Source organism: Uloborus diversus, chromosome 3 (genome assembly GCF_026930045.1).
Source record: "Uloborus diversus isolate 005 chromosome 3, Udiv.v.3.1, whole genome shotgun sequence".
In the NCBI taxonomy this organism is placed as follows: Eukaryota; Metazoa; Arthropoda; class Arachnida; order Araneae; family Uloboridae; genus Uloborus; species Uloborus diversus.
In genome coordinates this window covers 26,728,699-26,744,950 of record NC_072733.1, presented here as the reverse complement: position 1 = coordinate 26,744,950, position 16,252 = coordinate 26,728,699, and the positions used below count along the sequence as shown (strand labels likewise).

The window sequence follows — 16,252 nt, the reverse complement described above, 5'->3', positions numbered from 1 at the left end:
TTCAGGTAGGGCTCGACCGATGGCATTTTTTGGCCGATGGGCCGATGCCGATTGTTGGCCGATTGTTCAAAGATGGCCGATGGCCGATGGCCGATTGTTTTTCTGAAAATGGCCGATTGCCGATGGCCGATGCCGTTGGCCGATGGCAAAAAAAAAAAATCAAACAGAAATAAATTGATAAAATTGTCAGGGACTTAAAGGATCATTGATTCATTTCACTTTATTTCCTTTCTACGAATAAGGAATTGTAATCACAAAAAAAAAAAAAAATCAGATTTTGACCTAAATTTCTATTTTGCGATCACCCAATTAAAACTTCACAAGTTTTTTCGGCACTGTACATGCATATGTACCTAAGAACATATAGATGATCGGAATATCCATTTTGAACGCTTCCTCAGTTAATTATCGCAAATTGTCTTGTGATGTCTTCATGCGCGTAAACTTAGGTCACTCAAAATCGTTATGAAATAGTAAGTTGAAAACTCATACGTACATAGTATGATCTAAAAGTTAGAGGACAAACTGTATAAAACCTTACCCTGAATAGTTCACATTACCGAAGTATGTATATCTATCGACAAAATAGTCACCTTGAACGACTATGCACTTCTGCCAACGTTCGTATAGCTTTTAGAAGCACTCCTGGAAGACATTTTTCGCAACCTCCTGTAAGGCCTCTTGCGCTGCTGATTTAACTTCATCCATGGGCGGATTTATGGGGGAGGGGGCAGAGGGGGGCAATGCCCCCCAGTTTTGGGAGGACTTAATGTAGTAACAACACATCTTCCAAAAATTAAAAAAAAAAAATTTTTTTTCTCTTTTGAATATTTCAGAAGGGTATGGGTGGATTTATAAGGGGAGACATGGGGGGCAATGCGCCCCAGTTTTGGGAAAACTTTATATAGTAACAACATATCTTCCAAAATCTTAAAACAAAAAAATCATGCCTTTTTTTATTGAATAGTTTAATGTAAATGAAGAGAAAAAAGCGAATGTCCTTTTCTGACGGGAGAAAAGAAAAGGAAAAAAAAAAAAAAACGAACTTAAAATACAAATAAAACAGTTGTCCCTGGAGTGCTAAAAACGTGTCTAAATTCACTATTTTGGACTGAAAACCATTTGGGCAAGTATATGAATGAAAATATACGCTAAACGAGCTTTACATTAAGCTGCAACACTTATAATAATTGACGATTATTTTGACAAATTAGAACCTAAAAACAAAGGGGGGAGAAAACTCCCCCCGCCTCCATTCTCGCTAACAGAACGATCTACTTGTTATGATTTGTGTCCACATTTCAAGTATATTTGTGCATAATATTTATGTTCTTAGTAGTTTAATTGGCCCTTTAAGAAATTCTAAAGAGTATAGTTTTTTTTTTCCTTCTTTCTCTTTTTTAAGAGAGAGAGAGAGAGAGAATAAATACTATCGCAAACTCTGAATAAATTTCAGTTATCTGAGTATTCTGATTAAATGAATCTTTTTACTTGGAAGGAGAGTACAATTTTACTTACTTTATAAATACTGTTTAAAAAGTAAGGTTAGTCATAATCATCTAAGTCTAAGTGAGTCAGTTCTGGCCATTATATGAAATCTAAATAATTGAGTTATCAAAAGTTTTGAAAAATTTTACTGAAATTTTATAAAAGTCTATAAAAACCTAACAAAGTTTGGTAAAATCGTAAAAATTTTTTAACCGTAAAAATTGACGAATTTTCGTAAAAATTACAAAAAATCAAGCAAAAATTTGTAGGTAAGAGTGAATTACAAACAGAGCCAAATTTGCCTATGGATAAACAAGCTATTGCTTAGGGCCCCTGCTTTGAAGTGGGTCCCTAACTCCCAAAAAAAAAATTCATGATTCGTTCCTTAAAAAATAGAAATTGCTTAAGAAAACTAATTTCATTTTTAAGTGCTTGAAAACCTTGAATATTTCAAAACGTGTGGCTACAAACCTTAAATTTTAAAATGTCTAACAAATGGTAGAGGGTGAGGAATGCCAAAATATGTCAAATTCAGCTCCTTGCCAAATCCTGTATTAAAAATGTAAAAATCATGGTTCTCACGCTTGCAACATTATTTGAAATAAATTTTTGTGACTCATGTGTTTCATATCTTGCTAGTTATTCAATCCCGAATGCAGTAATTTGGAAATTATTTTGTATTGATTGCTTTTATCTTACTTCTTCTGCATATTGTCCATCTGTTTAGCACGGAAAAAAATACACAATACACTATTTCTATTTCTTTTCGTTTTCTGCTCCACTTGCAACAGAAGAAAAGTTGCTGTCATGAGAAATCTATGGTTACTTTTCTTTTTTAAATTTAAAATAGCTATTTCTCAAAGTTAGAACAGGACTGTAAAAATTTACAATCAAGTACTAAAATATCAGAGACTGGAAAGTACAAATGAAGTGCGTTAAGTAATTTTATTTATTTTATTTATTCTAGAGTCCTTGAAAATAATTAGATAAGACTTTGAAAATCCTAAGCAAAATGGGCTCCAATTACTTCTACTACATATTGTTGATCTTTTTAGCCAGGAAAAAAAAAAGATACACTACCTCTATTCCTTTTCGTTTTCTTCACTCTACTTATAATTAAAAAAAGGTTGTTATAATGAGAAATCTATATTTTATTTTTTCTTTCAAATTCAAAATGGCTGTTTCTTACAAAGTTTGAACTAAACTGTACAACTGTATAATCTAGTTATCAATATCTATGTCTATCCAATTAACCTCTGTAAGGCTTCAAAATGCAGAATTTTATATCCATTTTACAAAATTTCCTGCGGAGGAGAAACCCCCGCTCCCCTAAAATTAGAGATATTCTATTTCCCACTTAAAAGGGAGCCCTGCATCACTTTCTTGATACCGGCTCCCTTTCTTAAGGTCAACTCAAAAAGGACAGCATGAAAACACATATTAATCAAAACGACACACAAAAAAGTAAAGCATGGACTTATGCATCACAGGAAAAAGACAAAAACATGGGAGTGGGGGGGGGGGGCAATAAAAATGTTGCTAAAAAAATCTGCCCCCCCCTCCCCCCAGGAACTCAGTCCTAAATCCGCATATGACTTCATCGTGGGGAAAAAAGGCGACTTTCATGTTGAGGATGGTCAATACTTTGATATGACAAACAAATAACATAACGTTTCGTCGGACTTAACTCCGTGTGATTTTTACCTGTTCCCAGCAAAAAAACATTTGCATGGACGCCGCTTTCTTCCATCAGGAGAAGATAAAGCTGCATCCTAGAATGTAGTGAAAAATGACTTCCAGGAGTTTTTCCAAAAGTTATATTAACACTGACAGAAGTACACAGTCCCTCAAGGTGACCCTTTGAAGGTGGATGTGCTTCGGTAATGTGAACTATTCTGGGTAAGGTTTTATACAGCTTTTCCCCGAAGTTTTGGATCGTACTACGTACAATCTGTATAGGATGTAGTTATGCTTCTCCTTTTTTGACTGCTGTACGATGAAAAAGAAAGAACAACAGCCAAAAAAAAAAAAAAAAAAAAAAAAAATATCAGGAAAGAAGTAAGAAAGAAAGAAAAACAAAGAGACTGTTTAATAACCTAATTGATTTTTTTATATATATAATTGACATATAACTAAGATTTCAGCAATATTGTAATGATGTATGGATTTAGGTACACTAAACATAGGTAAAAAACATTAAATTCAAAAAAATAATAGTAATAATTAAGAATAAAACTATGAAACCTTCAACAAATTACGCAATTAAAGTGGAACGATTGCACGTAGACATTTTTTAATCATCAAATTAAACAAAAAAGGTAACAGATAAATTACAATACAGAATCATAATAGGAATATTTTTATACTTATTTAAAATTTATGAATAGAAAATTTTGTATTTTTCAAAAAACTAAAACAGTGACATAAATTTATCTGAAAAAAAATAGCCATGAAAAGAGCGAGGTTCTTAAAACGCAGCTACAATAAACAAACTCAATATTTACACCAAATTAATTACTGAATACATATGCTACTTGATCTGATGTTTGGACACATAATATTGAACAATTTGATTGTTTAATCTTTTATGAAGCTTTACAAGCAAGTTCAAATTAAATTGTTCAATTTAACAATAATTTTCTGAAATTTAAAAAATTGCATAATAGAAAATCATTGAAACTTTCCTATAAAAAACGAAAATTACTTATTCATTGATTTTATATAAAAACTGATTTTGCAGTAACTCACACTTCGACCCCAATCTCAGCCTAATTTTTTTTAAATACAGAACCGCTAAAACCAACGCCTCGGAAGAGTTTCTGAATCTATTTCAGCACTTCCGAAGAAAAATTCAAAAGTCCCTTCGATTTCCGAATTATATCCCCATTCAAAACGTCTTTAATCAATTTCTTACATTAGTGCTCTAAATTCTTTCTAAACAATAGATAAAGTTTGAGAAAAAAAAAATCACTAATTTTATGAATGGCGTTAGTTTTAAACAACTCAAAAATACAACTAGAGTTTAATTTCAGAAATTGAGGGAGTTTGAGGAGGGGCACGCAAGTGTTTTCGGAAATTCAAAAAATAGTCGTAAAAAATAGAGTTCAAAATAATCATAAACATTGAGCAGAAAAACCCTTTCAAAACTTGCCCCCGAATTTGATTTTACGTGCAGTGGCGGATTTAAAACATAGCAAATGTTGCAATTGCGCGAGAGGCCCCATAACCATAGGGGCACCGTAGGAATTACAAAAATGCTTTTGATAAATGTATTACAACTTCTGTGACAGAGAAATAGGGCCCCAAAATGTATTTTGACGGGCCCCAAACTTGTAACTCCGCCGAAGCGATACAGAAAAGACTGCATTACTGTGTTTATATTACAAATATCGAAAAATTAAAAATTACCGTCGGCTCAACCGGAATCTAACAAAATGACACAAAAACCGGTTTCGCCATCTCATATTTGTTTCTATGGTCTCCAATTCGGCAATATATCACCAAATGATCGTCAGTCTGAGACGCTATATTAGTTTTGCATTGAAATAAGTAATTAATAGCCACAAAAAATGAGTAAACAGGCTTTTCAGAACACTCGAACAAAAACAAAAAGGGAAGTGCACAATTGGAAAGTACGCACACCCCACATGCGAAAACTTATCCTTCTACAGTTTACCATTTTTGAGTAATGACTTATGAGAGATACACACGTACATCCAGCAGCAAGAAACAACGCAATAATTGTTTGGTACTACAACTTGGTACTACAACAATAACTTGTTTGGTACTTGAATGCAGTATTAAAAGCTCTTTCAGGGGTGACTAAAATAGAAATTCATACTGAAATTCAGTAAACAATTTTATATGAAAACAATCTTTACTTTGTATTAAAAGGTAAAACATCAAAGCTCCTTTTTTTCTTCAAAAACATCGGCCAATTCCATCGGTTTTTCGATGTTTTTAAGGCCGATGGGCCGATGTTTCCTGCAATTTAGCATCGGCCGCCGATGCCGATGCCGATGGCTAAATTGTTGAACCATCGGCGCCGATGCATCGGCCAGGCCGATGCATCGGTCGAGTCCTACTATATACGAGTAAGTACGTGTATATACGAGTAAGTACGTGTATATACGAGTAAGTACGTGTATATACGAGTGTGTACGTGTATATACGAGTGTGTACGTGTATATACGAAGCTGTACGTGTTAACCTGAGTATATTCGTGTCTACAGGAATTTTGTATCTCTACGTGCAAAGAGAAGTAAATACGTGTATATACGAGTTTGTAAGTGTAAACACGAAATTTTACGTATAAATACGTATTTCCCGAGTCTATTAGTGCACAGATTTATATTCAAACTTCTAAGTATACACAATGTTTATCAGTACAGCGTTTACAGACTTTCAGGGCAGATAGAGTACACCTAGACGAGGGGAAACACATAGCAATGCATGGTCGGAAACACTTTCCTGGCGCGGTAGTGACAACACCAATCACCAAAAACACAAAACACGAATAAGAAAAGAGAACATGTTCAGAATCTTTAGTACAGCAAAAAACTAAGGAAAAAGAAAATTAAGGGACCAACGATCATCATCAAAGAAGGTGTTCGAAATTACGACCCCACCCGTAATATCGAAATTTAGCAAAAATACCGGGCGGGTCCTGGACTTCCTGGTGGAACAAAAACCACGTGTGCGCATGCACCGTCATCTGATGCTTCGGTTTACGTAGCAACATCTGTTGTATGCACCAGACAAATCTTACCAGTATTTTTGCTGTATTAAAAATAATAAACATGTTTTCTCCTCTTAATCGTGCCCTGTCTTACACTTTGTGTCGTCACTATCGCGTCTAGGTGCACTGTATCTGCCCTGAAAGTATGTAAACGCTGTACTGATACATCCTGTATACTTATTTATGTGTGCAAACACGAGTAAATACTTGTATATACGAGTATGTTCGTGTACATACTAGAATTTGTGTGTGGATACGTGTTAACCCGACTAAACTCGCGTACAAAGGTAAATTTGTATTTAAACGTTTATATACATATTTATGCATGCATATACGAGAAAATACGTGTACAAATGAGTAAGTGCGATTTCACACGAGAAAAGACGTATAGATACGTGTTTAATCTGAGTATACTCGTGTACAATGGTACATTTGTATTTCTACGTGTATATGCATATTTATGCATTTTTGCACGAGTAAATATGTGTATATACGAGTGTGTACTTGTACACACGAGAATATGCGTATAGATACGTGTTACCCCAAGTGTACTCGTGTACAGAGGTAAATTAGCTTTTAAACGTGTATATATATATTCATGCGTGCATATAAGAAAAAATACTTGTATTTTCGAGTATGTACGTGTACAGACGAGAATATGCGTATAGATACATGTTTAACCCGAGTATACTCGTATACAGACGTACATTTGTATTTGTAAGTTAAAATACATATTTATGATGCATACACGAGTTAATGCGTGTATATACGAGTAAGTACGTGTATATACGTATATACGAGTACGTGTATGTACATCAAAGTACGTGCAAACACAAGTAAATACGTTTATATACGAGTATATAAGTGTAACTTGTTATCCCGAGTATATTGGCGTACAGATGTATATTTTTATGTCCAAGTGTATGTCAATTGCAGATACAAAGAGGGGTCATGAAGGTCAGGACCCGCTCCCCCCCACACCGCGCGGAATATTATGAACGTTTGCTTGAAAAATACAAAAAAAGTATCGAAACCATGAGAAAATGTAATAATCTTTTTGAATTTTTTTTTTGGGGGGGGGGCATTACAGTAGAACCTCGACAATTCGAATTAATTGGAATCCGACCCATTCCGGAATATCAAAAATCCGGAGAATGAAAAAAACAAAACAAAATAAAACACTCACTGAAAATCACCTTAAAAGGAAACACATAGAATTACAAATAAACAGCAAACATGTCTACAAAGTCTGTAATCTTCTCCTGTGACAGTTCATTTTTTTCCCTATCGAGTAAAACAAATTGATTCAAAGTTGCATAGCGAAGAAAAGGGAACTCAATCAACGACATAACACGGTCTTGCCCGTGAGAGGGTTTAATAAATAATTATTATGGAATTTTGACGATCGCTCTTTAAATGTAAAGGGAAATCGGTCAAATCGATCGAGCCGGATTATCCGGTGATCCAGACTAATGGGGTCCGTGGCGCCGACTTCAAATTTGAAAGGTTTGTTTCTGAAAAATTTTTGTGTTTTTAATAGGTTTTTGAAGGTGGGGGAGCCCCCCAGAATATGAGGGACTTTCTTATTTAAGGAGGGGTATCCCCTTACGTAAGTTACTCAGAAACAGACCATGCATCAGCCATCTGGACTTAAAAAATTCAAGCATTTTATTCCAATAAAACCAGAAGCAGTGTGGTCTCCGGGGGGGGGGGGGGGCGTGGTCAGTATAGCGGGTGGCGTAAAATTTTTAGGGCTTGTTTTTGAAAAATTTTAGCGTTTACAATGTTTTGGGGGGGGGGAGAATCCCCCACCCTCCATAACTTGAGGGCAGTTTCTATTTAAGGGAGGGATCTCCTTACTTAAGTTACTCTGAAACAGAACAGGCATTGGCCGTCTGGATAAAAAAAATCAAACATTTTATTCTAATAAGATCAGAAGCAGTGTGACCTCCGGGGGGGGGGGGGTAGTGGGGCGGGGCGCGCAAACTTCGAATTTTTAAGGTTTGTTTTTTAAAAATTTTCGTGTTTTAATGAGTTTTTTTGGGGGTGGGGGAACCCCCCGTAATTTGCGGGGGTTTCTATTTAAAAGGGTGTATCCCCTTACGCAAGTTACTCTGAAAGAGAACATGCATAAGCCGTCTGGATAAAAAAAATTCAAGCACTTTATTCGAATAAAATCAGAAGCAGTGTGGTCTATGGGGGGGGGGGGGGGCGTGGTCAGTGGAGAGGTTGGTTCAAACTTAAAATTTTTAGTGCTTGTTTTTGAAAAAAATTGTACTTATGTTTTTTGGGGGAGCCCCCTTCCCCCGTAATTTGAGGGGGGTTCAATCTAAGGGGGGTATTTCCTTAAATAAGTTAGTTACTTTGAAACAGAACAAGCATCGGCCATCTGGATAAAACAATTCAAGCATTTTATTCGAATAAGATCAGAAGCGGTGTAGCCTACGGGGGGGGGTGTTAGTGGGGCGGGTGGCGCAGACTTCAAAATTTTAAGGTTTGTTTTTGGAAAATTTTCGCGTTTTTAACCACCCCCCATAATTTGAGTGGAGTGAATTTCTTTTTGAGAGGGGGGCATCCCCTCATATAAGTAACTGCAATAGGGAATAGGCATCGGCTATCTGGATATGAAAAAAATCAAGCCTTTATTCCAGTACTAGTGGTACCCGCACGGCTTTGCCCCTAATAGAAAATTAAAAGGTCTTTTGGTCCGCCTGTATATTTACAAATAATGCATGGTGAATTTTCTCGCCAATTGGCTTATGCCCATGTTATGGTTCCACGTTATGGTAATCTCGTCCATCTTATGATAATTTTGTTCCTAAAATCGGAATAGAAAAAAAAACCACATCGAATTTTCGAAAAATCGCTTTGAGGTGCACACCCCCATGATACAAACTAACTTTGCCAAATTTCATGAAAATCGGCCGAACAGTCTAAGCGCTATGCGCGTCACAGAGATTCAGACATCCAGACATCCTCAAAAGAGTTTCAGCTTTAATCTTAGTAAAGATTATGTGTAAAAGGCTTAAAATTTTAATAGAAAATTCATAAAATCGAATTTTCGAAAAATCGCTTCGAGGTGCACACCCCCATTCTACAAACTAACTTTGTGCCAAATTTCATGAAAATCGGCCGAACGGTCTAGGCGCTATGCGCGTCACAGAGATCCAGACATCCATACAGAGAGACTTTCAGGTTTGTTGTTTAAAAAGAAAGGAAAAGGAGAAAGATAAAGAAGTAAAGAAAAGAAAGATAAAGAAAGATAATTTTCAGAACGAATTCTTTCCCATTTTATTAAATTTCTGTGAAAAATGGGCTTAAAATTGGAATAGAAAAAGAACAAAATCGAATTTTCGAAAAATCGCTTTGAGGTGCACACCACTATGCAACAAACTAACTTTGCGCCAAATTTCATGAAAATCAGCCGAACGGTCTAGGCGCTATGCGCGTCACAGAGATCGAGACATCCTACAGACATCCTCCCGACAGAGAGACTTTCAGCTTTATTATTAGTAAAGATAAAGAAGATAAAGATAAGGAAGACCAAAAGCAGTATTGTGTACCAAATGGGAGGGGGGGGGGTAGTGTGGGTCATGTCGCAAACTGCGTCAGTCCAAAGGGGGTGTTTTTAAAAATTATTGATTTTTTAAGGTCTTAAATCGGTAAGGGGGGCAGCCCCCAACCCCCAATGCCCCCCCCCGTAACACATTAGGAGCTTCTTAATATTTTTTGGGGGGGGAGAAGAGAAAGGAACCCCTTAAAGAATCCAAACGCAATCTGTAGTTTTAACAGTGTAGATTTATTTCAATCTGATTAGATTTAGTATAAATTTTAATCTGACGAAATTTAATCTGATTACTTTAGTTGACTAAATCAATCTGATTAAATTAGTTTGACTAAATTCAATCTGATTACTTTAATCTGAACTAAATCAATCTGAACTAAATTAGTTTTTTTAGTCAACTAACGAGTTAGTTTAAACTAACGTTAATCTTCTTCTGCAATTGAATTAAATTTTTAAAATATTAGTCTGAACTAAATGGGAGTCAGATTACTTTAGTCGATAGAGGATTTAGTTGATTAATGCCCAACACTGCAGAGAAGCATAATGCAGTACTTTATGAAAAGCTTTTTAAAAGTCAATGTAAACAACACCTACTCACTTTTTGTTTTCCAAAGCTATGGTAGCCTTATCGTAGAAGTGTAATAAATTAGTTACCTAGGTTATCTCCTTCCAAAACCATACTGGAGGGTTGATTTTCAGTGGGGAATGATACATTGGCTAGGACCAGTTCAGCATAGCCCAGAGCCTGTTGTTGGATATCATTTTTGTATTCGTATATTTGTATTTGTATCACTGTTTAACTGAGATAGAAGATTAAGGGCCTGATATTATACATATATATGTTTGTTTTTTCATTAAAACAATTATTCTTAATTGTTCAAAAAATAATCTCTGGAAAGTTAATCCAATTTTTATCTGCCAGGTTTGCATCAAAAAATTCAAAATCCCAGCCAAGTTTGGACTCATGCATATAATAGCTACCAACATCTGTGTATGGCTGCACCTTTTGGTTCAAGAAACAAAGCATGGCATACTGAATCTTCTGAAACGAAATGCAACTACAATTGCCACTACAACTGTCCCTTTGGATGTAATAAGTGATGGTAAATATAATTTCGTTTTGTTAAAAAAAAAGAATGTTTTTTTTCTCTTAGTTTAATTGCTTATTTTGTTTTTATGCTTAACTTATTGAGACGTTTAATGAAGTAATGTTTTTGTTTCAGTTGATTATGTTGATATAGAGGAAAATTTTACTAGCATTACATACAAGGAATCAAATAGCACAGCTCTTGCCTATTCACACCATGAGCATCATCATGTCATGTTTGAGTGCAGGCGAGCCAACATAATGGGGGAACTACTGCAAGAAGCTAGTCGATTTCTTTTCCCTTGCACAATTCAATTCAGTCTTATATGTGCTGCTATTCTCTACATTATGTGGAAGAATGTAGGGAAAAAGTCGTTCTCACCCACAAGTGAGACCATGAGCTCACATTCTTCACTCAGTGCTGTTCAAAGGCATCATTATCAAGTTGACTGTACCAAGGCACATAAAGGGTTATTTACAGGAATAATAGTTTTAGTTATGTCAATAATAAGCATAATTTTATTTTTTGTTTTTATTAGTAAACCTGATTACAAGGGAACAGCTATTACTGAGGCGAGAATTACAGAATTGGGTATATATTTGATAACTGCTATAGCTGTTGTTATTGCCCTCCATCAAGTCCAGGAATTAAAATTTAATATGCCTCAAAACACAGAGCTAGATCATACACTTCTGATTATTGCCCAGAGTGGTCTTTATCTCTTCACTATGTTTAGCATTATAAGTAGCCATTTTACTGATAATGAAAACACATTGCTTGTACTACTCACATCTTTAGCTTGCATCATTCAAGCAACCCTACAAACCATTTTTATTCTTGATGCTTCACATTGTGTTGCTAGCACAGCTGAGCATTTGAGAAAAAAGCCAGGAAGACAGTTTGTAACTTTCCTTTTAGTTTGTAATTTTGCAATGTGGATTATGAATACATTGCAAATCCAAAGGTCAGATTCCAATCCAGTCCAGCTAGAATTTTATGGGTTTTGGGCTTGGTCCATAGTAACTTATATCACAACACCTCTTTGCATTTATTTTCGTTTTCATTCAACAGTTTGCTTATTTGCTATTTGGAAAAAAGTCTATAAAATAAGTGCTGATTTCGTATGAATTACTTTTGTCTGAAACGGTATTAAAACTTTGGGGGTGATTTCATCATGACATAGAATATCCGTTCCTTAAATATTATGACACTTTCAACAATGAATAGAAATGGTTGCATAATTTCTGAAAATTTCTAAGGGAATATCATTAAATTGAAATGCATTTGTAGTAGACACAAAAAAATGTAAAAAATAAAGTATCATTCAAGTTCAACTCATTAGTACATGCAACTGATTTATTAATTTTAAAACTGCATATTTTGTATCTTAAAAAAAATATTGATCTTTTTTTGTAATTAGGCATGTCATGAAATAATTGTTTGACAGAGAAAAAAAATCTTCTTTCAGCACTCTTCCATGTGCCATTAATTTCGTGATACATTGAGCTTTGCATTGATCATTTTTCTGTGCTTGCATTTTCATCATTGTTGTGGCTCTTCTTGATCCTCCCGAAATAAGTTTTCCCTAACTTCAATTATCGAGCCTTAAACACCAAAGATTAGTTTGTCCTCAATATCACTCCTTCGAGATTGAAATAATATTGCATCAGGAAAGTGAAATGATATTAAATTCTCTAAGTGTTAAGGAGTATTTTAACTGCTACTTTAAAGAATTTACTTCTAGTTTTTCAACAGAATGAGCTACCTCTTCAATAGAGGAAAAAGGATTTTTTTTTTCCAGCTTAATTTGAGTCGTCTTATAAGAGCACTCACTCCAGGAAATGTGTTTGCAGCAATAGAAAACAGTTTTTTCGCTAAACATGATAATTTTCAAAACTTTTATAGTTATACCCTGCAAACACTCTATGTTCTTATGAGTTTATGAGCAGGGCTTCTATCCGAAATTCAGCCTTGTCTATTAGAGCACGGATTTCTAAAGCACAAGTTTTACGATTATTACCGTGGCTATTGGTCCCCTTTTTGATCTTCTGGATGAATTAGCTTAGTAGTTGGTAACTTCAGCATCTTGTTCCAGCTGTCTGTTGTTTTAATATATCTTGGAAGCTTGTAACAAAAATCAGTTTTTACTTTGGAGGGTAATTTTAGGTCATTATATTCTTGCTACTGGAGTTTGGTCTTAGTATATCTACTCAAGAATTTTGATCATTCGTAAAAGCAGAAATAAGTGGCAAAAAAAGTCACTATAAAGACCAAAACATGCTGAACACCTCTTCTAACTTATTTCCGCACCTGAAGACAGCCACATGTATTAAATTTCTTTTTGCGGCATCAATATTTTGCTAATCCGATCGAAAAATTCTGTACATTCTTGAGAAAGGACCTCCAAATATGAGTCACTTTGTTAGAGAATTTGCTTTTTAGTTCTTTTATAGCTCAGTGAAAGAACCTCAAAGTGGTGATTTTGATTTCTTGGAAACTTGAAAATACACTGCGTAGTGTGATTCGATATTCTTGCAGATTTTTACTGACAAATTATCTTAGTTTGATCAAATGTATAAACCAAAGATACTTTGTCAGTAAATATTTAACATATGTTAATCAGTAACAATATAACATAAGTATTTAATTTAACATACCCCATTTAAATCAATTTCCTTACATTTAGAGATGTACATGAATAGAGTTTCAGCAGGTAGCTATAATAATCAAACAAGTGCTTATTTGTAATTCTAATCAATTCTTTTTCATGGATTTTTTTTTATGTGTTGCTAACATATCTAATATTTGCTGTTAAACATTGTTAGAAACAATGTTTCTATTGATACTTACAAAAAGAGTTTCTGTACAATATATTTAAATTACCATCAAAATAGATTAAAAAAGAAGAAATAAATAAATTTTGCTCTCTTGGTTTGTTTACACAATTGTTTGTGTGTAATAATAATATGCCAATGTTATGGATAAACTAAAATGGATTTTTCTTGCCATTTATTGTGTTTTATATTGCACTACATTCATTTCCAGTATTATGTTTCTTTCCTGTAAATATTTTTGTATTTTACCTTTGATTTTTAAACTCTTGTGTTTTGTGTTTTTGATTTCTCCCTATATGACTATTTTTGAGTATGGAAAAGAGAACAGTCTTACTTTTCACAGACAGTATTGTATTTTTTGTTAATATTAAGTGCGTTGCTCATTTAAGTGTATTTTACCAAACATATGAAGAAAAAGTGGAAAGTTCCTTCTACACGTTTATACGATATTCTACATGCTTTTTAGTTCTTCTCTTTTTTTTTTCCATTTCTCTCTCTATTTTCTTTTTTGCTTTCCTTTTTTTAAAGATCACAAAAAATTTTCAATTATTAACTGTGATAATGAATTCAACAAACAGGAACTAACTTTTCACCTTATTCCTAAAAAAGTGTTGCATTTTAGAAAGCAACAATTAATTCTATTTCATAGATGTATCTCATTAGGATGTTCATAGAAAATGTTAAGCTCAAATATGATGTAAGCATTAAAAATAATAATAAAATAACTTAAATTTGTGTAACTACCTAGGGAGAAAATTAACTTGTTATATTGATAAAAAAAATTAAATCTAAAGAAGTTTGGAGAAATTTATAGCAGATAACAAAAATACTTTTCAACATTGGTAAAATATTATTTAAAGTTCTTATGAATTAATGATGTTCTTTAAAAATGTTTCTTAGCATGTGTCTAATTTTTGACTTTTTTTTTTTTTTTTTTTTGGAATAGAATTATGACACAATTTAGTAAACTCCTATATTATTGCTACCTACCATATTTATCTTAAGATTAGACTGCTTTAACTACATCTTTTTTTCTTGAACTTATCTCTTTCTAACATTTTGTTGATTTTCTCAATTTTGGTATTTTTGTATAGTGTACATAAAATACTTTTAATACATTGTTTGTTTTTCATGTATATAAAAGAGCTGTATCATTTTATTATGATACATTCTTACTCTAGTAAGTAATATTCGGAAAACGGAGAAGTTGGAATGGCATCTTAACAGTAACAGTAGGTGCTCTTGCTGTACTGTTCTGATTGCATGCAAATTAGATTTTCATCTGACAAACGACATTTTGATGTTTTTAATGTGAAGCCATGATATATGCATGTAAATACTCTCCAGTGTTAGGAAGTTTGCAGAAGTTGTGAAAAAATGAATTTGATACTGATGTCATTTTTACATAGTTTCATAACTTGTGAGTTTTTAAGAATCATCAATGTTTTGTACTTATACATCTTTTCTATGTTAATAAAATCAATAAAAGTTTTGAGCTCTGTCTTATTCATTACATATTAACGAAAGATGGATCAAAATTACGACCGTTTTCAGGGAAATTATACATTTGTAATGGAGTAATATTGAGTATTAAGAAAAGTAATCATTAATCCGTTCTGTTTTTATTTTATTTATTTATTTATTTATTTATTTTATTTTTGCATTTACCGTACATACTGGCGCCATTTTTTAAGAAATGTGAGCCCCCTAATTGTTTAGAACAATCGGGAACATATAGAAAGCGTGTCTGTTGGGTTATAAATGTCCGTTAAATCTGGTTCCAAAATGTATCCGTTGAGCCAGTCACACGGGTACAGGAGGTTTTAGAAAATTCCCTTTTCCTTCAGCACGTGTATAAACTATGAAAGTGGATAGGATTGGTGGTGCCATCAAATCATATCTCTCGACGGCTATGCAAATAACGTTTAATTTAGAAATAAAATTGCTTGAGGTTTTGGCACTTTCCTTACATTTATATCACTATCCATGGACATGAAAAATACAACAGTACAATTGACGATTTTTCAAGGAAAAAAATCTGGGAAAAAGTCCATTTTTTAATTGACAAATGATTTCTTTGTAAACTCAAAAATACGCACATTTAATATATTTTTTTAATTCGGATTTAATATCGTTGGATTTCATAGCTTATTTCAAAAAGTCAATAATTGGAGAGTCATAAAATGATTTGGAAAGTTATATTAATTTCAGTAAAAGCTATTATACCGAATCAAAATATTCAAAAATCATTCAAACGCCTGTTAGATTACATAGGATTTAACTTTCCTTTATAGGTTCGAATAATCAGTTTTATTAAAATGTTTAAATCTGAATTAAAACTTATTCAAACAAACGAAAGAAAGACAATTGAAATTCGTGTATGTCTTGAAGGGAAAAAAAAGTTCTGTTTCGAGTTTTTCCTTAATTCTGAGTGTACGCGGGAGGTACACTAAACTCATGAAATTTTTTTGTACTCTTTTCAAAGACATAATAGGTACGAAGGTTATGCTAAACAAATTTTCATTTTATAAGCCCAAAA

The 16,252-nt window shown here is 33.6% G+C and overlaps 1 protein-coding gene across 1 annotated transcript in view; it reads left to right on the top strand.

Moving 5' to 3' along the window:
- Positions 1-12,006, top strand: part of LOC129218292 (proton channel OtopLc-like) — a 78,612-nt gene extending 66,606 nt beyond the window's left edge. The window contains exons 8-9 of the mRNA XM_054852526.1: positions 10,714-10,894; positions 11,015-12,006. Of these exons, the coding sequence (XP_054708501.1) occupies positions 10,714-10,894; positions 11,015-12,006 (1,173 nt within the window). The remainder of the gene's footprint in view (positions 1-10,713; positions 10,895-11,014) is intronic.
- Positions 12,007-16,252: the final 4,246 nt, after the last annotated feature.